At 40.2% G+C, this 26300-nt stretch overlaps 1 protein-coding gene across 1 annotated transcript in view; it reads right to left on the bottom strand.

Annotated features, from left to right (window-relative positions):
* Positions 1-26300, bottom strand: part of SLC60A1 (solute carrier family 60 member 1) — a 128629-nt gene that overhangs the window by 12580 nt on the left and 89749 nt on the right. The window contains exons 6-7 of the mRNA XM_089686362.1: positions 20478-20651; positions 17568-17715 (exon numbers count right to left, since the gene is read on the bottom strand). Of these exons, the coding sequence (XP_089542488.1) occupies positions 17568-17715; positions 20478-20651 (322 nt within the window). The remainder of the gene's footprint in view (positions 1-17567; positions 17716-20477; positions 20652-26300) is intronic.

Raw genomic sequence — 26300 nt, 5'->3', positions numbered from 1 at the left:
AACAGCAAATGTACTAATATTCAAAAAAGAGCCAATATATATACCTGGCAAGTACAAATTAGTCAGTCTAATATCAATAGTATGTAAACTATTGGATGGTATGATAAGGGACCGTATCCTAGAATTTGCTGATGAAAATATTATCATTCGTAGTAACCAACATTGATTTATGAAAGGCTGTTCTTGCAGACCAACCTTATAACATTCTACGATGAGGTGAGCTGTAATTTGGATAGAGGAACGCCTGTGGATGTAGTGTACCTAGATTTTGATACAGTACTCCACAAACGCCTTATTTATATAGAAGTCTTTTGGCATTGATCATATAGTATGTACATGAACAGAAAACTGGTTGCCAGAGTGTGTCTAGACAGAATTGAGTGATGGCATATTTTCTGGATGTTCTAAAATTGTGCCCCAGGGCTCTGTCCTGAGACCAATTCATAACTCCTTAACTTGTTCATAAACAATATAGAGGTTGGTGTAAATTTTCAGTTTAATTGTTTACCGATGATACAAAGTTAAGCAGGGCAATAATTTAACAACAGGATATATGTAGCAACTTTCCAAACATACATAGGTATTATAGAGGGGTGGGTAGCTATACTGCAGATGAGGGTCACTATTGAAAAATGTAAAGTAATGCACTTTGGAGTGAAAAATATGCATGCAAATTACTCATTAGTGGGAGAACCTTGTGGGGAATCCAGGATGGAAAGGGATCCCTGGGGGTCCAAGTAGATCACAGACTTAGCAATAGCATGCAATGCCAAACTGCAATAAGCAAGGATAGCAGACTATTAGCATGCAATAAAAAGGGGATTTAATTAAGAGATAAAACTATAATTTTACTACCATACAAAACAGTAGTTTGGCCACATCTTAAGTATGCCATTCAAATCTGGTTACCAATCCTGAGGAACAATGCTAATAATGGGGGTGGAGGACCTCAGTTTTTAGGAATGACTACAATAATTAAACTTATTCTCCCTGGAGGTGCTTAAGAAGGGATATGATCTCAATATACAAATCTTTAAATGATGACTGTTAAAGAAGACAATTGGCTATACAATAAAGTTGGAAGAGAAGTAATTCAATCATAAACTGCATAAGGAATTCTTTACTGTTAGAGCAGTAAGGATGTGGAACGCCCTTCCACAGTTGGTGGTGTCAGTGAGGAGTTTGAATAAATTTAACAAAAACTTTGTATTTCTTAGCAAACATAGTGTACAGGGATATTGAAAATGGTAATGATATAAACAAACACACATGCATACACACATGCACACATACACTAACGCAGGTTGAGCTGGATAAACAGGTGCCTTTCTTTAACCTTGTAGATTTTGCAGTGTAAACTGATAAAATATATTTTTTCATGTTTTTTCTATTTTGAATTTTCTTTTTATAAATGCAACTATGCAACTGTATTGTACAATTACATTATTAACCTCTTCCCATCCGGCCCATGTCGATAAACAGCCGGACGGGAGCGCTGCCGATGCGGGAGGACGTTTCTAAATGCCCCCCCCACATCCATTGCCTGTGCTCGCTCCCCGGGAGCGCGAGGCACCGCGATTGGTGCCTGCTGTGTCTGGAGGACCCAGAGAAACACAGATCGCTGTACGGGACCTCTGTGTGATCACTGATTAGCCAATCAGTGATCACATGAATAGTAGTAAACAAGATGTCACTTTTGTCACTTATGTGTGACATCTGTGAATGATCACAGAGGTCACATGGTACAAGGCTATTCACAGCAGCCTTGTACCAAGTGAAAAGCTGTGACCAATCACAGCTCACACAGTATTTCTCAATGGCTGTAGGAATGCAGCCAGAGAGAAGGAGAAATGATTGCTTTTACAGCCTTTATGGGTGTAAAAGCAATCAGTGCAAAAAAAGAAAAAAAATCTTCATCACCTTCCACAAGTAGTACAATGTCACTATGGTGATACTGTATTGCTAGAGTGACAGAATGTTAAAAACAAAAAAACAAAAATATAAATAATATAAAAAAAATAAAAATGTAAAAAAAACTTTAGAAAAATTATAATTTTTGGTTATAAACTAATTTGGGTTATTTTTTTTTTTACTAAAAAGATAGATGAATACATTTACACCAAGATTCACAAAGAAAGATTTATTTGCAAAATGTTAACACTTTTTTCTTCAAAATTTGTGGAATTTTTCATTTATATAGCAAAAAAATAAAAATCCCAGTGGTGAATAATATCACCAAAATAAAATTTTATCTGTCTCAAAACAAATGCAAAAAAAAATCATATGGGTACAGTGTTGCATGACCGCGCAATTGTCATTCAAAGTGTGATAACACGGAAAGCTGAAAATTGTCTTGGACTGGAAGGGGGTGAAAGTGTCCGGACTTGAAGTGGTTTAATAGATGGCACCACAGATGAACACTGCAGCCTGAAGTATATCAGTATTAATATGTAGGCTGAAAGCTTTCATTTTTAGCATTAAAGTCTCCAGCCTGCACAATGTCAGTGCTGACACAGTGGTCACATAATCGGAACTGCTCTTATTGGTGGCGATCACAGCTGTCAATAAAGTGGTGGTAAAGTTTTCTTATTAAATGAAACAATTGCCCCCCCCCCCTCCCCTGTAGGTTTAAGTCATCACAGTGGCTCAGTGGTCAGCATTTTCCACCTGGCAGCACTAGGGCCGTTGATTCAAATCCCAACCAGGACACTATTTGCCCATCTGAATGTTCTCCCTGTGCCTGCATGGGTTTCCTCAGGGTACTCCCATTTCCTGTAGAGGAAGATGAAAGAAAGAGCGCACAAACCTTGCGCATTACCTCAATAAATAGTGACTAATTTTATTAATAAGGAAATATACTCACAAAATGATTGTATAACAGGCATAAGTAACCATAATCCAAACAGGGTTACAGGTAAATACAATCATTTTGTGAGTATATTTCCTTATTAATAAAATTAGTCACTAGTTATTGAGGTAATGCGCAAGGTTTGTGCGCTTTCTTTCATCTTTCTCTACAGTTTTATTAAGCTTCCCCAGCTTCATGATAGAGCTGCACAACCTCTGATCACCAGTGGATGAATACACAACACGCTGCTTGTCACTAACGCCTGTTTGATCTGAGTCATTGAGCGCAGGAGATAATGGATCTTTGGTTACTCCCATTTCCTTCCACACTCCAAAGACATGCCGGTAGGTTAATTGGCTCCTGTCTAAATTGGCCCTAGTATGTGTGTGAATGTGGGTTAGGGGCCTTAGATTGCACGCTCCTTGAGGGCAGGGACTGATGTGAATATACTATATACTGTATGTAAACGCTGCATAGTTGATGATGCTATATAAGTACCTGTAATAAATAAATAATAATATATTAGCATGCATTGCATATTAGTACATTATGAAAGACTTACCTTCAAATGGAGCCCTCCAGCGTCGTGCTGTCATAGCTCCCTGACGCTTCTGTCTTCACCTGGTCTTCCTTCCAGGTTTGGAATCTTTGGACACTTGAATGGCCGGGCAGCAATATGTCCCTCCCATGCATGCTCACAGGAGTCACATCACCACGGTATACAGAGCGGCCAAAAATGTGGTCTGAGCTGCGCTCGTGCAGCTCAAATAACATTTTACGCTGTTAGGAAGGGGGGAGATTTATGACAGAAGAGAGCTCTAGGGTCTCTTCTGTTATAAAAGCCCTGCTTGTCAGCAGATTATGTAAATCTTCAATTTACTTCCACTTTAACAACTGGAATTGACATCCATCAGCTGTACAAAGTGTTAGCTGCTGACTTTTAAAAGGGAAGGATGTTTATTAACCTACCCTGAATACTGAGTTTTGCACTGAGAAACATTCACATGGTATTAAATCCAAAAGCAAAACTTTTAAATATTGCAGTTTACCAATCCTTAGATGTGGTGGCAGCATTATTTTTTTTTAAGCAGGAACAAATGTGATGTGTGGCTGTCTCTGCTTGACAAAAGTAAAATGTTTCACATGCTGAAAGACTTTTGTCTATCAGCAGCTATAGCCAATCGGTGAGTCCAGCAATTGAAATACAATGTCCCAGCAGAGGGATTCCTGCATCCACCTTGTTTGTGTGAATGGAGGAATCTGGCTGAATGAAAAATCTAACTGTCTTTGGCCAGCTTTAGATAGACATGGCTAAGAAATTAAAGCTGAACTCCAGCTTAAAATTACTAAGCAGTTACAGCAACAGTTTGGCGATTCATGAGCAAAGAAAAACAAAATAAACAAAAGCCGTGGTGTCTCCAAGTACTATTTGGCTGTCCATAATAAGAATCCATCTGTAAATTTGTTCATGGGGATTGATAAATTAATTCCCCATTGGAGGGGGAGTTCTGCAAAAAGAGGTATCCCAATTAGAGATGAGATGGATTTATAATCTTTAGGTTGGACATTACCACGTTTATCAACAAAAATTAATTTCCTTTGATGTCTAACCCAGAAAAAAAAATTTTTAGTTGGGTTGACAGGCCATGATTTTTAGCTTTTTTCATTATTTGCCCTACTAGATTTATTAATTGTTTTAATTGTTTTATGCATTTAATTATAAAATTTGTACAGTATACTTTATTTGTGAACATCTATTTGGTAACATTGATAAGGCATTTTTAATTATTATTATTTTTTAAACTTATTTTTTATTTGTGTAATTCTAGGAACAATAATACATTTGATTGGTCAATTTGGCCTTTTCCCACAAGATGGCGCAGATACATAACTTAACATTTTTCCCTGGCTTCATTTAATTGATAATTTTTTAGATATATAGTTTTATAGTGTTATTTTCATGCAGTTTGTGAATTATATTGATTTTTCCAGTGTATGGTTTGCCTCATATGCAGCCTTGTTTGCTTCTGGTATGAGCATGGTTGCAGCGCCCATTTTGGAATCCCAATGTGATGGGATCCTCCCAATGAAAAATAAAAGGTCTGCTTCTCCTCCTCCACCACAGAGATATGCAATAGGAATAATCAAATGGAAGCTTCCATAGTTTTATACTGTTTATTTTGATTAAAACTATATACAAATTGCACTTACAGGTATACCATATACCAGTTTCAAGTCACCAACTGCTTTTGTAGGATGTGGAGGGTACCTTGCAGTACTGGGACGCTGTTTACTTTATAAGGAATGAACTGGTTTAAAATATTGGAAATTTTTAAAATATTTAAAATATATATAAAATATTGGTTTCGATATATTGTTTTTGATATATGCATATTTGTGCACGTTGTAATAGGGGGAGGTGCATTGTAGCACCTGTCATAGACACTAATAAATTTAACTTGAAATGTATTTATATCTTTTTATTTATTTAATAGTTGATTTGGTACATTGATTGATTCACCCAACACATATATCAACAGGTGGGGGATGTGTATTATGGCACGCCCACTATTTTTTATGACTTACTAATCACAGTTTTATACAGGTGGAGTTGTTCACTTATACACTTCCCCAGCAATAGGGAAGTGTTTATAACACATTTGGAAGATTTTTTCACTGTGGTTTTATAAAGGAGCAGGATTGGCAGCGCAGCATGTATTTTATTTCATCATCACACTCATTTGTGTCAGGTGCTAGCAGCAGCCTACTTATCCTTACATATCATCCGCTGCGCAGATTCTCTTAATTTAACTTTGGCATTAACTTGACTCGCCGTGTTTGAAGGAAAAAAAATGTTGACTATGACCCTAAGAACACCATCCCTACAGTCAAACATGGAACATTATGCTTTGGGGCTGTTTCTCTGCTAAAAGTACAGGCCGACTTTGACGCATTGAGGGGCCAATGGATGGGGCCATGTATTGTAAAATCTTAGATGAGAACCTTCTTCCCTCAGCCAGAACACTGAAGATGGGTCGTGGATGGGTCTTCCAGCATAACAATGATCCAAAACATACCGACAAGGCAACAAAGAAGTGGCTCAAGAAGAAGCACATTAAGGTCATGGAGTGGCCTAGCCAGTCTCCAGACCTTAATCATACAAAAAATGTATATAGGGAGCTGAAACTTCGAGTTGCTAAGTGACAGCCAAGAAACCATAAGGATTTAGAGAAGATCTGTAAAGAAGATTGGACCAAAACCCCTCCTGAGATGTGTGCAAACCTGGTATCCAACTAAAAGAAATATCTCACCTCTGTGCTTGCCAACAAGGGTTTCTCCACCAAGTACTAAGTGTCAGGGCAGGAGCCGAGGAACGGACAGGCAGGCCTAACAATGTAACGCACTGGCTGACGACAACCACTACCCACAGACCGAAGTCCCCCAGGGCGCGGAGTCTAAGTCCCAGGCTGCCCTTCACCAGGGCCCCCGATGGTGGGGATGGACTTGACGCAGCCAGGAACCAGGTCGCGGCCCCCGAGACACCTCAGCTGCGGTAATGGCCGCCGCCAATGGCATGTAGCTGGTGGAAGAGACAAAAGAGTAGTCAGACAAGCCGGGTCAACAACAACAGGACAAAACAGTACAGGACAGCAGACGAGAATCACAGGTCACGAGCCGGGTTCAGCAACAGAGGGTCAGATCAAGAAAGAATACAAATAATAGTCAAGTCACAAGCCGAATCAGATACCAGGAGAGTCACGAGAGTCAGAACAGAGTAATAGCAACACAAAGACACAAGACACAAGTGCAAAGAGCATGTGCGGGCCACAGGCTTATATGTCATCAGCCACACCCCTCTGGGGGATGGACCACAGAGACCTGAAGGCATAAAAGGATTCCCATCATGCACAGCAGAATCCAAGATGGACGCCAGCACATGGAGTAACATAACCTCAGGGAAAAGGTAGGACCTTGACACTAAGTCATGTTTTGCTTGGGGATCAAATACTTATTACTCACTGAACTGCAACTCAATTTATAACATTTGTATTGTGTGTTAATTTTGGTTAATATTCTGTCTCTATTGTTTAAAATACACCTATGATAAAAAAAAATATAGATCCTTCATTACTTTTTAAGTGGGCAAACTCTACAAAATCTGCATGGGAACAAATAATTATTTTCCCCGCTGTAAGAGGTAATGGATTTTTGGTAAGCCTCCTATTATTCCTGGGGATGGTTTGCCTTAAGGGTGGTGAATACACCCAGCTATGGTCTTTTATGGTGGAGAATCAAGTTCAGCATATGGACTTTGAGCTAAAGCAGACACTTTTCTTCTTTGTTTCACAAGTTTTATTTTGTTTTTCTTTGGTCATGTGCAGTTGTGTTCAAAACAATAGCAGTCAGACATCACTAACCTGATCAATCTCTGTTTTTGGTAGAAATGATATTTCTACATGGCAAATAATTTACTAGCAGGTGTAGTAGAGTAATAGAAATCCAACAGACCCAACAGTCATGACATGCATGCTGCTGATTCTGTGTAATTGAATCACTAATTGAAAGGGGCATGTTCAAAATAATAGCAGTGTGGAGTTCTATTAGTGAGGTCATTCATTCTTTGAAAAACAGGTGGCAATTATTGCCCTTATTTAAGGAAGGAAGGCAGCAAATGTTGTACATGCTGGTTACAGTGCATTTCTCTCTGACATTCTGAGGAAAATGGGTCGTTCCAGACATTGTTCAGAAGAACAGCGTACCTTGATTAAAAAGTTGATTGGAGAGGGGAAAACATATAAAGAAGTGCAGAAAATGATAGGCTGCTCAGCTAAAATAATCGCAAATGCTTTAAAATGGCAACCAAAACCTGAAAGACGTGGAAGAAAGCGAAAAACTACCATTCGAATGGATAGAAGAATAGCCAAATGGCAAGGACTCAGCCAACAATCAGCTCCAGGAAGATCAAAGAAGGTCTAAAGTTACCTGTGAGTACTGTTACAATTAGAAGACGCCTATGTGAAGCCAAGCTATCTGCAAGAAGCCCCCGCAAAGTCCCACTGTTGAAAAAAAGACATGTGCTGAAGAGGTTACAATTTGCCAAAGAGCACATTGACTGGCCTAAAAAGACATTTTGTGGCCTGATGAAAGTAAGATTGTTCTTTTTGGGTCCAGTGGCCGGAGACAATTTGTCAGACGACCCCCAAACACTGAATTCAAGCCACAGTACACTGTGAAGACAGTGAAGCATGGTTGCGCAAGCATCATGATATGGGGATGTTTCTCATACTATGGTGTTGGGCCTATTTATCGCATACCAGGGATCATGGATCAGTTTGAATACATCAGAATACTTGAAGAGGTCATGCTGCCTTATGCTGAAGAGGAAATGCCCTTGAAATGGGTGTTCCAACAAGACAACGACCCCAAACACTCCAGTAAACATGCAACATCTTGGTTCCAGACCAACAAGATTGACATTATGGAGTGGCCAGCCCAATCCCCGGATATTAATCCAATAGAAAACTTATGAATGCCGTATCTGAGGCAAAACCAAGAAATAGAGAAGAACTGTGGAATGTAGTCCAATCATCCTGGACTGGAATACCTGTTCACAGGTGCCAGAAGTTGGTTGACTCCATGCAACACAGATGTACAGCAGTTCTCAGAAACAGTGCTTATACAACTAAATATTAATTAAGTGATTCAAAGGAAAGCAAAATCTTCAAACATTTTTCAGTTTATATAGTGAATGTTTGAGTTTGTAAAGAAGAATACAAACACTGCAATTTTTTTGAACAGTCTAATATTAACTTTTCTTCAATTTTTGTTAGAGGATCAACACAAATTTGATATATTTGTCTTCATGTTTTGATTTGGAATAGAATGTGTAGTGTTCCCAATGCATTTGTGTGTATGGAAATAAAAGCTATTAGAAGGATTTTGAGCTTTATTCACTTTTTTCAACATACTGCTATTATTTTGAACACAACTGTATATTCACCATACTTGTGTGTGTTTAGCGCAGCACAGCTTGTTTTAAATGATTTTGTAAATTATACAGACATGCTATGAATTAAGTCCAACAGACACATGTCACCTTGTTGACCTATCTCTTTAATTTACATTTCACAGGTTTTTGGAGCTCCTGGAAGGGCTCTGAGAGAAGCAACCTTGTGTTCTCACACACAGCTTCTATGCCCTCCCCTCCCCTCTGCCACTTATTCACAGAAGCACCAGTGAGGGACCCGAGAAGAGGAGGATCCGGGTTGCTCTGTGCAAAACCATTGCACAGAGCAGGCAAGTATTACATGTTTGTTATTTAAAAAAAAAATTGATCACAATGTAAGCAAAGCTGGTATGAATCAATCTCATTCAAAAGAGCTCTCCTCCTAGTTAGCTGTGATTGTCCTACAGCTGTCACATGATACATGGGGCCAATCACAGCACCTGTACCATGTGACCAGCTCCAGCCAATCACAGATCACTATCTTTGAGCTGACAAAAACATAACTTAGATGCACAGCAGACATTTTGCAATAATGCATGTGAAGTACGGGAAGCAATAAAGATATGGTGCATCATTGAGATTTTGGTATTTTGAGACGTTTTATATATGGAGCACAGTTTATGAACATATATGGGTATTTAATTTCAGTATACTGTCAGGCAGCAAGATTTATGTTTATACAGTTGCAAGAAAAAGTATGTGAACCCCTTGGGATTACGTGGAATTTTGCATGAATTGGGCATAAAATGTGCTCTGAATGTCATCTAAGTCACAACAATAGAAGAACACAGTCTGCTGAACATAATACTACACAAACATTAGATGTTGCCATGGTTTAATTGCACATAACATGTAAACATTCACAGTGCAGGGAGGAAAAAGTAGTGAGGCCCTAGCTTAATGACTTCTCCCAGAGCTAATTGGAGCCAGGAGTGAGCCAACCTTGTCTCCAATCAGTGTGATGATATTGGATGTGTTGCTGACAGCTGTCCTGCCCTTAAAAAACACACACCTGTTTTGGGTTTACTGGTTTCAAGAAGCACTGTCTGATGTGAACCATGCCTCGCAGAAAAGAGCTCTCAGAAGACCTACGATCAAGAATTGCTGACTTGCATGAAGCTGGAAAGGGTTACAAAAGTATCTCCAAAAGCCTTGATGTTCATGTGTCCACGGTAAGACAGACTGTCTACAAATGGAGAAAGTTTAGCACTGTTGCTACTCTCCCTAGGCATGGCCGTCCTGTAAAAATGACTGCAAGAGCACAGCGCAGAATGCTGCATGAGGTAAAGAAGAATCCCAGAGTGTCAGCTAAAGACCTACAGAAACCTCTGGCACATGCTAACATTTTTGTTGACACATCTACAATAAGGAAAACATTAAACAAGAATGGAGTACATGGGAGGACACCACGGAGGAAGCCATTGCTGTCCAAAAAGAATATTGCAGCACGTTTGAAGTTTGCAAAAGAGCACCTGGATGTTCCACAGCACTACTGGCAAAATATACTGTGGACAGATGAAACCAAGATTGAGTTGTTTGGGAAGAACACACAACACTATGTGTGGAGAAAAAAAGGCACAGCACACCAACATCAAAACCTCATCCTAACTGTAAAACATGGCGGAGGGAGCATCATGGTTTGGGGTTGCTTTGCTGCCTCAGGGCCTGGACGGACTGTTGTCATTGATGGGAAAATGAATTCCAGAGTTTATCAAGACATTTTGCAGGAAAACGTACGACCATCTGTCCGCCAACTGAAGCTCCGCAGAGGATGGGTGATGCAACAGGACAATGACCCAAAGCATACAAGTAATTCAACAAAACAATGGCTGCAACAGCACAGAATACGCCTTCTGGAGTGGCCCAGTCAGAGTCCTGACCTCAACCCGATTGAAATGCTGTGGCATGACCTTAAGAGAGCGATTCACACCAGACATCCCAAGAATATTGCTACACTAAAACAGTTTTGTGAAGAGAAGTGGTCCAAAATTACTCCAGATCGTTGTGCAGATCTGATCTGCAACTACAGGAAACGTTTGGTTGAGGTTATTGCTGCCAAAGGAGGGTCAACCAGTTATTAAGTCTAAAGGTTCACATACTTTTTCCTCCCTGCACTGCGAATGTTTACATGTTATGTGCAATTAAACCAACATCTAATGTTTGTGTAGTATTATGTTCAGCAGACTGTGTTCTTCTATTGTTGTGACTTAGATGACGTTCAGAGCACATTTTATGCCCAATTCATGCAAAACTCCACGTAATCCCAAGGGGTTCACATACTTTTTCTTGCAACTGTATATCCACATTTGCATGTTTGTATATTTAGCCATATTTGCGAGTTGATATTATTGCACTGCATTCTTTTGTAAAGCATCCCTGCCACTAGTGACATCAGATAACGTCAGGGTCAGTAAGCGCCCCCTCCCAGCCAGGATCAGCTAGCATTAGATTGCCCGCACACTATCACACTCATGCTATAGGTCGCTGATCACCCCCATTACTAGTATAGTGTTTGTACGGATCAATATAATGATCATGAACAGAACTATACTAGTTCCTGCTTAGTATAGTATCCCCAAAAACGCAGTGTTAGCAGGATCAGCCCCGTTAGCTGCCAGCACTAGCGTTTAGCCCTTCTAATATTTTTCACAGAAGATTTCTACCAATTGATTGAGGGCCAAAGCAATTTATACGCACAATACATCGCCGACCACCCAAATTCAGCTCTCAACCCTCAACATGGACATTACAAAAAAGAATGATCTACGGTCATATTGATCCACAGAGTCAATTCATCGTAAGCCCGTGTTCTCTGCTGTTACATATATGCCCAACATGGACCAGCAATTTACTGGTACGTCGCTGGACTTTGAGTGGTTATACCAGGATGATGCCTGCAGCTACAGGCAGGCATCATCCTGGTATAATTTTCAGCTGGCTCATGTAAACACAATCCTAGTGGCCAATTAGCTGCTGAACTGTTTTTATGATCAGCAGGAAGGGACATCCCCCTCCTGCCGCCTTCCACAGTTTTTCTTTCGGCTCTCCTGTCCTACAGGGGTATCCGGGAATGCAGCCGGCAGATCCGCTGGTTGACCATAGAACTGATCAGAGACCAGAATGGCTTCAATCATCTCTACAGTCTGAGAAATTGGAAGCTACGAGCATTTCATCACTTCAGTTTCGCAGGATATAAGCAGCGCCATTTGTAAATTGGGAAAGCATCTGGTCACACCGATCTTGGTGAGATTAGATAATGTAAGGGCAGAGGAGATATCTAGATTTCTAAAAAAGAATACCTGTCAATGCCGATTGCAGACAGAGGGGATATTTACATTCCCTGGGATAGCAATAAAAGTGATTTAAAAAAAAAGAGAAAGGGACAGTGTAAAAATAATGTAAAAAATCAAAATAACTAAAAAGAAAAAAAAAAGCACCCTTGCCCCCCCTGCGCGCACGCAAGTTTTGACCCCGTGCCCGTATAGAAACAGCGGTTGCAGCATGCATGTGAGTTATCGCTGCGAACGTCAGATCAAGGGCAGTAATTATATCACTAGATCTCCTGTGTAAATGTAAATTGGTGACCTGTAAAGGCTTTTAAAGTGTTGCCTATTGATGATAAAAAATGTATTTATTTATTTATTATTTCAGGTACTTATATAGCACCGTCAATTTACACAGTGCTTTACATATATATTGTACATTCACATCAGTCCCTAACCTTCAAGGGGTGTACAATCTAAGGTCCCTAACTCACATTCATACATACACATACTAGGGCCAATTTAGACAGGATCCAATTAATCTACCAGCATGTCTTTAGAGTCTGGGAGGAAACCAGAGTACCCGGAGAAAACCCATGCAGATACAGGGAGAACATGCAAACTCCAGGCAGGTGGTGCTGTGGCTGGGATTCGAACCAACGACCCTAGTATTGCCAGGTGGAAGTGCTAACCATTTAGCCACTGTGCTGCCCGCGCTTGTATGTACTTTGTATGTACTGCCATACGTGTATGTACTGCCGTACGTGTATGTACTTTGTTGCTATTGCACAGGCATGTGCAATTTTAAAGCATGTCATGTTTGGTATCTATTTACTTGGCATAACATCATCTTTTATATAGTATCAAACAATTGGGCAATATATTTTGTTTTTGTGCATTAAAATTCTAAAAAGTGTATTTTTTCCCAAAAGATTTGCGTTTGAAAAATCGCTGCGCAAATAAAATGACCCTGAAATGCCAGGATAGTAGAAGTAACCCCTCCAAATGACCCCTTTTTAGAAAGTAGACACTCCAAGGTATTTGCTAAGAGGCATGGTGAGTATTTTGCAGATCTCCTTTGTTGCCACATGTTTTTTTCTTTTTTTTTTCAAAACTCTGTGACAAAAATTATATCTGTAAAATACTCACAATGCCTCATCAAATTCCTTAGGGTGTCTATTTTCCAAAAAGGGGTCATTTGGGGGGGGGGGGGGGTTGTACTATCCTGGCATTTTAGGGCCTCCAAGACTGTTATAGGTAGTGTGGAAAGTGATATGAGGAAATATGCCGTTTGAAAGCCTGGAGGTGGTCATTGGATTTTGGGGGCCTGTATGTAGCTAGGCTGCCAAAAAGTCTCTCACATGTGGTATCCCCATACTCGGGAGAAGTAGCAGAATGTGTTTTAGGGTGTTATTCCACATATACCTATGGCATACATGAGCAATATATAATTAAAGTGAGAAGTTTGTGTGAAAAAAAAATTCAATTTCAAAAAATTTGTGTCAAAAAATAAAATGTTCCATGGACTCAACATGCCTCTCTGCAAAATCCTTGGGGTGTCTACTTTCCAAAAAGGGGTAATTTGGGGGGGAGTTGTACTGCCCTGGCATTTTAGCACCTCAGGATATGTGATAGGCAGTCAGAAAGTAAAAGCTACGTAAATTCCAATATATATCCCATAGTTTGTAGACGCTATAACTTTCAAACAAACCAATTAATATACATATATTAAGCTTTTTTATGCCAAAGGCATGTAGCAGAATACATTTTGGCCTAAATGTATGACTAACTTTGAGTTTATTTGATATTTTTTATAGCCAAAAGTGAAAAATATTGTTTTTTTTTCAAAATGTTTGGTCTTTTTTTGGTTATAGCAAAAAAAGTAAAAACTGCAGAGGTGATCAAATACCACCAAAAGAAAGCTCTATTTCTGTGAAAAAAAGGATATAAATTTTCTATGGGTACAGCATTGCACGACTGCGCAATTACCAGTTGAAATAGTGCAGTGCCTCAGGAGGGCAAGTGGTTAAAAAAAGCAAAGCTGGAGTCCCTCATTGCAGTAGTTTTTAATTTTTATTCCTGTCAGCTACAACAAAGTGTTGTTGCAGTCACAACAGCCTTTATTAGTTTGACTTTCAGAGTTGAGGCTGTCATTGGTATAACCTGTGTTCTAATGTTACTGGGGTGCTTGATAAGATATCTAACAATATATGTTAGCACCTCTAGCTGTTTGGCACTTCTGCTGCAGGGTTAGTGATTTTAAATGCTAACAGAAATTAAAATTCTTCATCTCACCTCTCTGCCCTCTTAATAAGATCTGTGAATTAGTTAACAATTATCTGATGCAGGCTAAAAGACTTTTTGGGTTCCTGGGGCAGTCAGCATGTCTATGTTGCACCATATCATAGGGGAATAAGCACTGAAAAACAGAAGCACTACTAAGTGCACTAAATATCCACCACCAGACTTCATTAAGAGGGTGCGAAAGGGTTGGATTTCGCTCTTAATTGCTGTAACCCCTTAAAATGGAACTTTAGTGCTAAAAAGAAAAAAATGCTAGTCAATGGGATTACATTGCATGTCTCTTCTGCAAAAAAGTGTCTTACCTGCTTGCAAGCACATTTATACAGCTTGTACATTGAGCCGTGTGCATTCTGCATTCTTTGGTGGCTGAATTAATTAACTCCTGAGTACATGTGCAGAAGTTATGTCATCCCTGGCTGGCCCAGCTGCAGTTGTATTTGTTATTAGAGAAGAAAATTGTATAATTTTTTTTTAAGTACAGTACTTATATAAAGGAAAAAACATCTATGTCTGACTATAGTACACACATAGTAAAATACGTGAGCGCTAAAGGTTGTTGTAGCTGCTGAACACCAAAAGGCACCAAACAACCTCAAAAAAGCTAGATGAATAGGAATACAGGTAACAGCTACTGACCAGATATGGATCCAAGATGGTCGCAGGGACCCACGGCGTGACGTCACTGCACTGTAACTCCCCACTGATGCGTTTTGTGCAACCACACTTATTCATAGGGGGATAGGCATACTTTTATTTATGCACTATGGTGTGTTACATATAGTTGTAATAGAAACTAGTGAGCACACAAAGTCGTGGATTGATTAACCATATGTATATTTATTTACTGTGTATATGATCTTTTAGCGCTGCACCCTTTGTTCATCTATCTATGTCTGACTGGTTGCTGTGGACAAAGCAGGTGAGATAGATTAGTGTTTGAGAACCAATTTTTACAGGGCAAAGTTACAGTACATAAAAATAATAGGGTTAAAGAGGGTAAACTTATCAACAGGATTAAAAGGGTTAAACATACTGATGTCCTGTTACAATTTTGCCACAAAGGAGGAAAATGAGTGCCTTCCTGACCCCCAAGGACAGTTCAATCTTTTTCCTGGATTAATATTTTACTACATTGGCAGTTAGTACTGTAGCACCCTCCTGAATAGGTGGCTAGAAAGGTCAGGTAAATGTAGTTTTTTTTTTTACTCATCTGTAGTCAGTGGAGTAGTGCTTTATTAATTTTGGCTGTTTTAGGTTTCACTAGGTACAGGCTCAGCTGCTTTCCTCTGTCTTCTAGTGGATTCTAGAATGTAGTGGGCTGGAAGAGGCAGACCGACAGCCTGAATATGTATGTGGTCTTGGCCAATTCCTGGGGGAGGATGCTCAGTAGCTGGCTGGGGCAATGAATAGTCTGAGGCCTAGAGCAGCAGGGTTTTTGTCCAGGAGGAAAAGTTCCCAGCCTGAAGGGCTGCTGCTCTTATGGGCAGTACAGCTGAAGTTTCTCAAGTGCTCATCAAGCTCCCAGCTCAGCCAGAAATGGGGAGGTCTATTCTTTCGCTCGTCGAGGACCCAGCTGTGTTAGAGCTGGGGGGCCTGTTCTACTGATAGGAAGAAAAAAAGCAACCAAATGCTTTAACTCCTGCACTGGAGTTTCTCTGTCCCCACATGGAGTATAGAAGGAATGCAAGCTTTGCTGCCCTCAAAGGATCAGGGAAATCCAAAAAGAACTGTATATGAAGAAACAAAAAGAGGGCGCATGGGCCTAGTGCATTACATTTAAAAACGAGATTTATTGATAAAAAGTAAAATACTCACAAAGGAATAAAATCAAATGAAGGGCATCTCACAAGAAATGCAGCGTGGTCCAATCACCCTGAAGGATGTCTAATGGGGGACAGCAGACCCCTAGGTGGCTGTTTGCTGACGCGTTTTGAGGCTGTGCCTCTTCCTCAGAGCCAATATTTTTACTGGACATGTTTAATAGCAAAAAGTAAAAAATACTGTTTTTTCTCAAAAAGTGTTGGTCTTTTTTTTTATAGTGTAAAAAATAAAATACCACCAAAAGAAAGCTCTATTCATGGGAAAAGAAGGACAAAAATTTCATTCAGGTGCAGTGTTGCATGGCCGCGCAATTGTCAATTAAAGTAACAGCACCGTAATACAAAAAATGGCCTGGTCAGGAAAGGGGGTAAATCCTCAGGAGGGAAAATGGTTAAATTGTCCTTTAGTTGTGCTGGGACTGTATTAAGACATTTTGAGATATTTGTATATCACTATCAGATCTCTTCTTAAGCATCTTTCCTCCAGTGAGAATATGTTTTATGCTTGTAGCTGTTCCTCGTGACTCCAGTCCCCTTATTGGCGTTGTTGCCCTTTTCTGTACTCTCTTCAGTTCTTTCCTGAGGACTGCTGACAAGAACTGGATGGTATGCTCAAGATGTGGCTGGACCAGAGTTTTGTAAAGTGGTAGAGTTATAGTCTTATCTCTTGAGTAAATACCCCTTTTTAATGCATACTAAAATTCTGCTAGCTTTGCTTCTTGCAGCTTGGCATTGCATGTTATTGCTGAGCCTATGATCTGCTAGGACCCACAGATCTTTTTCCCTCTTGGATTCCCCCAAATGTGCTCTCCCCTATTATGTATATTTTTCATCCTTAAGTGCATTACTTTACATTTTCAACATTAAACCTCTTTTCCCATGTATTTGCCCACCCCTCTATTTTATCGGTCGTCTTGTAAAGCTTCCATATTCTTCTGTGAAGTTTTTGACCCACTTATCCTTGGATCATCAACAAACAATGATATTGAACTACGTATTTATTCCAACCTTTATATAATTTATGAATAAATAAACAGAATTGGTCCCCGGACAGAGCCTGGGGTACCCGACTTACAACCCCAGACAATTCACACTATTTATGACCACTCTATCGACATGCCCCTGCAACCAGTTTTCTATCCAGGTACATACACTATTGTCCAGTAGATATAGCATATTATGATATTTTCTACACATCCATCACCATCTCCTGACAATACTGTCCTATTTTATTTCAGGGTGAACTAAAAATAATTAAATATTTTTAGTTTAACTTCATAAGATTTTTTTTAATGGCAAGCATATTTTTTGACAACTGTTCTTACCCTTATAGTTTAAAATATCCTCGGTGTAGGCCAACATGCTGGGGAAAGCACTGCTGATAAAAAGACCAAGAAAAGCTGTTCCAATGAAGAGGCCAGCTGTGCTGTTCTGTGACAAAATTAGGAATAGAAATGCCCCTAAAACACCAATCTACAGAGAAGACAGAGACAAATTATATCAGGCACCAATAAATACCTTTATAGAAATAATGTATCTGATAAATAAACATAATTAAATATCACATATGTCCATTCGATTGAATATTATTTAAAAACAAATAAGTAGAAAAAAGAATAATGTGAACATTTGTTATTTGGTAATTGTTAAATGAGTTACTTGAAATGTGTAATAAAGAGTTTCATGTTCAATGTATTATATGTTGTAGCATGAGTCTACAGGGAAATGTTGTCTGCTTTTATTTTATTATTACTCAATTTATTTATCCAATAATTAACCCTGACTACCCCAAGATAACAGCTACCCGCTCACCCCCAATGGTACATTAACAAGTTCAGTTCTCCCACATGTATACCCCTGTGTTATGCTGGACATAGATGGATCCCCCCACCCACACAATTAAGGTGGATGTTGGAATTCTCCCCACTGCGCTACTGTGATCTGACAGGAGGACTCCTCCACTGTCAGAATACACTGATCAGTACTGCGCCTGATTGGCTGCATGCGCTGATAGAGTAAAATTTTCCAAAATTCCTGTTTGAGAGAAACCATAGGTCATAGGTGGATCGACATTTGTCCCTGCTGAGATGGCTAAATTTCAATCCATCCATGGCCAGCTTTAGTTTTTAAAAAATTTGTATGTATGTAGATAAAAATACCTTTTTTTACTATAATTTGACTCGTTTATAATGACATTTCAATTATGATTCTGGTGAAGAGCATTGAAATTGGAATGGAAGAGGTGGTATTCAAATGTAGTGCCACTCTAGTTAGCCAAGGGGAGCTAGCTAGGTTTTTTTTAGGCAGAGGCTGAATAGCAAACTGCAATGAGTCAGCCAGGTTACTCTAGGTGAGGGCTGAGGGCTCTGCAGGTTAGTTCCCTGATACCTCCCCCTACTCTAGAAGCTTGAACTGTTTCCAGAAGGCAGTGGGTGGGGGTGAAGAGTGGCTGAATTGCATGTCTGAGGAATCTTGACCAATCCCCAAGCAGGAGGCTTGGCATGGGGTCAGGACAACCCTCAGATATGATAGTGCCTGATTAGCAGGATGTAGTCAGTGTGTGTAGGGATGGGGTAGGAGGCTGGAGTGTGGAGCCTGAGAGGGGCTCACCTACAGCCAGGTTCTGGAAGACAGGACCTCCACTGTGTCACCATCTATTAAGAGGAACAGCCTGAGCAGCAGGGAAGGAGCCAGCGCAGCAGAAGGTCTGAAGGCCGCCACTGACCTATAAAGCTATCAGGAAGGACAGTGTGATGAAACCTTACGCCCCCTGGGCCAGATAAGAGGAGAGGGCAGTCAGGTGGAGAACCTAACTAGCTCCTTGGCCAGGACTGTTTAATCTATGGCAGTGTCTGTATCCCCTTGTCCAGGGAATACCCTTAGTACTGCTGAGTGAAGAGAAGGGTTCATCTGGGGTCTGAAGAGGTACACTGGAGAGCTGTAGTGCTCTCAAATAAGAGACATATTTTGAATATCACAATGTGAATAAACCTGTGAAAGAATGCTTAAATAATAATGGTTAAAAATAGATATAACAATAAAAAATCAGCAGAAAAATAATAGCAAGACTAGAGGGAGGGGTTAATTAGGGCTGATTGGGCTTAACAAACAAGGTAACAAGTGTATTAATACTTGCAGGGTTGCTTTAACGAACATAATTTGCAGATCAAAGGTTACCCCTTACTGGAAGCCAATAACTCCAATAGAAAAGACATGTTACGTATACAGTATGTCTATTTATAAATAGTTATGTTTTCAAACAAGTGTCACACAACATTCACCCAGGATTCAGACATTTTTCTACTTTGGTTTAACTTATGAAACTTGGGTAAAAGCTGTGTTGTGGCTTATACAGGGTACGCTGCTGAAATTTCCACCATGACGTACTACATGTGAGCAGCACCAGCTATACAATATAATAGACCATCACAAGAGACTTTCCAGAGACAGCCCATTTTACTCTTTGGCCAGTGCCAGTGCACTTTGTAAAGCTAGTAGCACTTCTGGCAGGCCTGAAATTTTTTCTAAGAGGTGCAAATACCAAGTGCAATGAGGTTCCAGGGGATAAGTAGATAACCACAGTATGGGCAGCTCCAACAACTCAGCTGACCATCAATGAGACGTGAGCACAAAACAACAAATAAAGGAGCATTCACAACCCTTTGGAAGTCAATAAAGTCACAAGCCCAAGAATAGTTAAAATAAAAATTCACTGGTTTAAAAAAGCATGATATGTAGGAGTGCACAGATTGATACATCACCAAGCCAGTGGAGAGGAGAAACACATATTCCCAGAAGCTGGAGAATGACACATAATCCTGGACCCAACAGTAGGTTGCTCAGCCCAGGAGCCTCAGAACAGTGGGAGGGATGTGTGGATGGCAGCTGCTGGGATCACTGAGATGGCGCGTCCACCGGAAGTCACGTGTCCCTGACCGCCGAAACAAGGGCTGGTGAGTGCAAACTGTAAGCCTAGGGGAGCACTCAAACCATGTCAAACCAAAAGAGAGAAGCTGGTCATCATGACTTGCCCCTTCCTCAGATCATCACATGGGTTGGCAGTGCTCTTTTATTTGTTGTTTTCTGAATTTTTTTCTAGTTCTTTGCAGGCCTTTATCTGAGATTACTTAATGGCTGTAAGTCTATTTACATTTTAATTACACAGGCAAGCTGAAGTGTTTTAGATGTCTAGGGTAGAAAGTAGGAATGCATTTGGTTTGTTTTGGACATCTTACCAGATTAATAAATAGCATAGTACGAGGAGCCATTTTATAAGACGCTGGAATGGAGATAAGTCTTCCTAAAGTGATGGAAGCCCAGAGGAGGCTCGGTAGATAGCCGGCTGTCTTGTGCGCTAATGACAGCGGTTCTTCCACAGCATAACTATAGACAAAACCAGAGTATTCTCCCTATAAAATATACAGGTTTTTTATTAATACACGTATGACCCTTATGTACTGTATATATTTTTTCATTGCATTTCATGCTGTCTTCAGAAGTGTCATTGATAAATATTGATTTTATTTTAGAAACAAAGGGCTGTAGCACACCAGATAAATGACTAGCATCCATGTTTATTTTGAGACCTCTTCAAGCATGGCAATGGCAGTCCCCACGCTAGGACTGCCCCCAATGCATCTCACACATGTAGTCTCTACAACTAAGCCCCCATTCGCACTGATGCAACTTGTCATGCAATTTGACCATTCGTCGGAATCGCGCCATTTATAAAAGTAGTTCTTGCACTACTTTTCAGGACATGGGGTGCGACTTGCATAGACATCTGTGCATGAACTTTCACAGATGTCTACAAAGTTGGACCCAAAGTCAAGTGAAGTCGCACAATTTCAAAGTCGGATTCAGCGTAAACCAGGGAAATGCAAATTAGTGTCCACAAAATGTTTAAAACACGAGTCTATAGAGTGCATTTATATATGCAGTAATCCATAATAATAATATGAGTTAAAGAATCATAGTTAAAAAACTGTATAATGTCATGTTACAATGAATCAAAATAGTATTGTGGCTGAAGTGTCAAGGTTACTTAGCAGATAAATGAGCTAGCAATTGAAAAGTGTTAGATACACTATATTGCCAAAAGTATTGGGACGCCTGCCTTTACACACACACAAACTTTAATGGCATCCCATCCTTAGTCCATAGGGTTCAACATTGAGTTGATCCACCCTTTGCAGCTATAACAGCATCAACTCTTCTGGGAAGGCTGTCGACAAGGTTTAGGAGTGTCTATGGGAATGTTTTACCATTCTTCCAGAAGCGTATTTGTGAGATCGGGCACTGATGTCAGACGAGAAGACCTGGCTCACAGTCTCTGCTCTAATTCATCCCAAATGTGTTCTTATGGGTTGAGGTTAGGGCTCTGTGCAGGCCAATCAAGCTCCTCCACCCCAAATTGGAAATTTGTCCAAAATGTCTTAGTATGCTGACACCCTAAGAGTTCCCTTCACTGAAACTAAGGGGCCAATCCCAACCCCTGAAAAAGAACCCAACACCATAATCCCCCCTCCACCAAACTTTACACTTGGCACAATGCAGTCAGGCAAGTACTGTTATCCTGGCAACTGCAAAACCCAGACACGCCCCTCGTATTGCCAGACAGAGAAGTGTGATTTGTCACTCCAGAGAACAGGTCTCCACTGCTCTAGAGTCCAGTGGTGTTGTGCTTTACACCACTGCAGCTGACACTTTGCATTGCACTTGGTGAAAGGCTTGGATGCAGCTGTTTGACCATGGAAACCCATTCCATGAAGCTCTCTACACACTGTTATGCTAATCTGAAGGCCACACAAAGGTTGGAGGTCTTTAGCTGTTGACAGTTGCACTGTGCACTTCAGCATGCGCTGACCCTGCTCTGTCATTTTACATGGACTAACACTTCGTGGCTGAGTTGCTGTTGTTCCCAGTTAGTTATAATACCACTAACAGTTGGCCGTGGAATATTTAGTAGCAAGGAAATTTCATGGATGGACTTATTGCACAGCTGGCAACCTATCACGGTACCACGCTTGAATTCACTGAGCTCCTGAGAGCGACCCATTCTTTCACAAATGTTTTCAGAAGCAGTCTGCATGCCTAGGTGCTTGACTTTATACACCTGTAGCCATTGAGGTGATTGGAATACCTGAATCCAATGATTTGGAGGGGTGTCCCAATACTTTTGGCAATATAGTGTATCTATGTATGGAAAATGGAATATAATTAATCCAGACAGTGCAGTGACCTTGATGTGTCAATGGTAAACAATTCAGTAATAAAATATATATATATATATATATATACACAACAGTACATCAAAAGCATATATGTTCAGGTTCAATAGAGAAACAAACTGTATAGTGGTGCAAAAACATGTATAAAGCATTTTAAAAAACATGACCATATATGCCAGCTGGTTTATGGTCATGCATTTTAAAAAACATGACCATATATGCCAGCTGGTTTATGGTCATGTTTTTTAAAATGCTTCTTTATACATGCCACATAATTATATAGTCTGGCTGAAAAAAGACCAAAGTCCATCCAGTTCAACCAAAATAAAAGAAATAAAGTTATATACCCACAGTTGATCCAGAGGAAGGCAAAAAAAAACAGCAAAGCATGATCCAATTTGCTCCTGCAGGGGGAAAAAATCCTTCCTGATCCCCCGAGAGGCATTCAGATATTCCTTGGACCAACATTACCCATAAATGTTAGTATCCAGTTATATTCTGTGTATCTAGGGAAGAATCCAGGCCTTTTTTTAAAGCAATCCACTGAGCTGGCCAGAACCAACTCTTGAGGGAGTTTGAAGAAACCTTTCCGTGTTTGCAGATTAAATTTATATTCCTCCAGACGTAAAGAGTGCCCCCTTGTCCTCTGTGATGACCTCAGGGTGAATAGCTCTACACCGAGTTCACTATATGAACCACTGATGTATTTATACATGTTGATCATGTCCCCCTTAATCTCCTTTTCTCAACAGAAAAAAAAAAAAAAAAAAAATATATATATATATATATATATATATTAATGGGAATGCATTTGCACTTTTCTAGGATTAGCAATGACACTTGCATTTTTGTATGCTGCTTTTTATGGATTATTTCATGTGAATTTGCAGCAGGGGCCTTTGTGGCTGCAGTTATTAAAAATAATAAATAGAATTACCCTGTTTAGATCAGTGCTTTTTCACCTTCAGCCTTGAAACACCATCAATAGGTCATGTTTTAAAACTCACCTTTATCTCCAGACTAATTCTGCAAGCATTTACAGGAAGTCTGCGTTTGAAAGCTCCAGGTCACACAGAGTCTGTGGCAGTCAGGCATTCTGGGGGTGGTCACTGATGTAAAAGGGGAGTGGAGATCCTATAGTGAGGGTGGACACTGATATAAAGTTCCCCCCTTATATCAGCGTCTTCACTCCCCTCTTACATTAGTGAACCCTGTTATCTTAGTGTATTCATTCTGCAGACTCTGGTGTATGAGGGAAATCTGATATAAGGGGGTCTCTGGTCAACAGTGCTCCCCTCCACATCCACCTTAAATCAGAGCTCCCAGCATTCCACCTTAAATCAGAGCTCCTAGAATGAACTCTTGCTTTAGAGTAGTGTTTCTTCACCATTTCAATACCGGGCACTTTTACACCCTTCCTGCCCAGGCCATTTTTCAGGTTTCAGCGCTCTCACACTTTGAATGACAATTGCGCAGTCATACAACACTGTACCCAAACTAAAATTTTATAATTTTCTTCACACAACTAGAGCTTTCTTTTGGTGGTATTTATTTATCACTGGTATTTTTAGTTTTTGCTAAATTAACAAGAAAAGAACAAAAATTTTGAAAAAAACCCAAGTTTTTCTTTGTTTCTGTTATAAAAGTTTGCAAATAACTAATCGTTCTTCATAAATTTAGGCCGAGATGTATTCTGCTACATGTCTTTGGTGAAAATAACCCAAATTAGGATGTATTATCTAGTTTGTAGGAAAGTTATAGAGTTCACAAACTATGGTATAGATCTGAATATTGATCAATCCTGAAGTACTGACAGCCAATCTAATTTCTTGAGGTCCAAGAATGTCAGAACAGTACAGATATCCCCAAATGACCCCTTTTTGCAGAGTAGACAGTCCGACGTACTTCATAAGAGGCATGGCGAGTTTCTTGAAGTTGTATTTTTTTGTCATAATTTTTCGGAAAATGAAAAAAATTATTTTCACTATTTTTTTTTTACATGCTGTCACCAGTGCAGTACAGCGTCATCATATAACTGGCATGGCGGTGATCAGGGACACTGACTGGTGACAGTATGAAAAAAAATATATATAATTTTTTAATTTTTTTTATTATTTTTAATTTTTTATTATTTTTTTTTTTTTTTTTTAAGATTTTTTTTTCATATTTCACTATGACCAAAGTAGTACAATGTTACCATAGTAACATTGTACTACTTTAGGGAAGTGATCACTTTTTTCTTTTTTACACAATTTGCTTATAGCAAAGAATTACTTTGCTATAAGCAAGCATTTACCTGAATGACATCGATTCATTCAGGGTTTTTTTTTTTTTGTGCTTAGCTGTGATTTGGCCACGGCTAATCACATGACACAGCTGGGCTGTGATTGGCCCAGCTTGTGCATGTGATTGCTGTGACCAATCACAGCTAGACACACTAGTATACAATGGATGGCATGAATGAAGCCATCCATTGTATACAACTGTCATGTGACCTGCTGTGATTGGTCACAGCAGGTCACATGGTACCGGCAACGGGGTCGGTACTCAGATCTGTCATCGGCCGTGTCCGAGGTACACGGCCGGTGACAGATCGTGCCACTGCGCGGCTCCGGGAGGATGCCATATGGCGTCCACCCAGAACACTGAGGGATTTTGCCGGCCGCCAAACAGCCATTGGCTGGGCGGCAAAAGGTTAACCTACTTTGAGCCAAGGCACCCTTTAAAATTCTGCACAATCGTTAGGCACCCATTACAAAATGTAAAAAACTAAACAAATAGTTTTACAGAATGCAGCAACATCTGCACATGTAGGACATCCAGTGCTGGAGGGGATTTATTCTTTCAAAATATTTGCATTCTGGTGCTGACTAGTAATCCATTGTTTCTCTTCTCTCTCACTTAGCTAGTGTGACCTTAAGGAGAGGAGCAGGGAAGGGGAAAGCAAGGATGCTGTACAGGTGCCTCGTGTCCTTCTTATCGCCTGATGACATCATTGTTATGTCACCAGTGGCTAGAAATTATGGTGCATAATGAAAACCTGTGGTTTTCTGTAACTAAAAATCAGGCTTAATACACCTGCTGCCTTGTATACAATGGGAAATTTTTGAGCATTTTCTCAAGGCACCCCTGAAGAAACCTGAAGGCACCTCCGGGTGCCTGGGCACCCTGGTTGAAAAAGGCTGCTTTAGATTCAGTAGAATTCACCAATACAAGAAGAAACTTTGCAGACTCTGAAGTAAGGAGGAACTCTGTAAACCTGTGTAAGGGGTGGGGGGAGCTCTGGAGAACAGATAACTTCTAACATCAGAGTTCCTCTTTACACCAGAGTCCACAGCATTCCCCTTTACAGTAGGGTATGCAGAGTTCCCCTTTACATCAGGGTCCAGAGAGTTCCCCTTTACATCAGGGTTCACAGAGTCCCTACTTGCACTGTAAAGGGGAAATCTGATGTAAAGGGACCTCTGGGAATGCAGAGAACTATGATGTAAGGGGGAGACTCTAATGTAAGGGGGAACTCTGTGGACTCTGATGTAAGGGGGGCATTAATGTAAGGGGGAACTCTATGGACTCTGATTTAAGGAAGGACTCTAGTGTAAGGGGGAACTCTGTGGACTCGGATGTAAGGGGGAACTCTGTAAAGGCCCTGGGAGTAGAGGGAAGGGCCCTGGACTCAGGTCAGGGGGGCCTTCATAGTTTCTTGCACTAGGGTCCCGAAGGTTCTAGTTATGATTCTGATTTACTTCCTGGAATCCATCTGCCGTTAGCTCAGGCATGCAGACAGGCGGTTGTATTAGCTGAGAATGCCCCTCCTCCCTTCCTTCAGAT

Source organism: Staurois parvus, unplaced genomic scaffold, assembly GCF_062004578.1.
Source record: "Staurois parvus isolate SC_StPar_1 unplaced genomic scaffold, SC_StPar_1.0 ptg000395l, whole genome shotgun sequence".
NCBI classification, from domain to species: domain Eukaryota; kingdom Metazoa; phylum Chordata; class Amphibia; order Anura; family Ranidae; genus Staurois; species Staurois parvus.
This window is presented reverse-complemented; position numbering and strand designations above follow the sequence as displayed.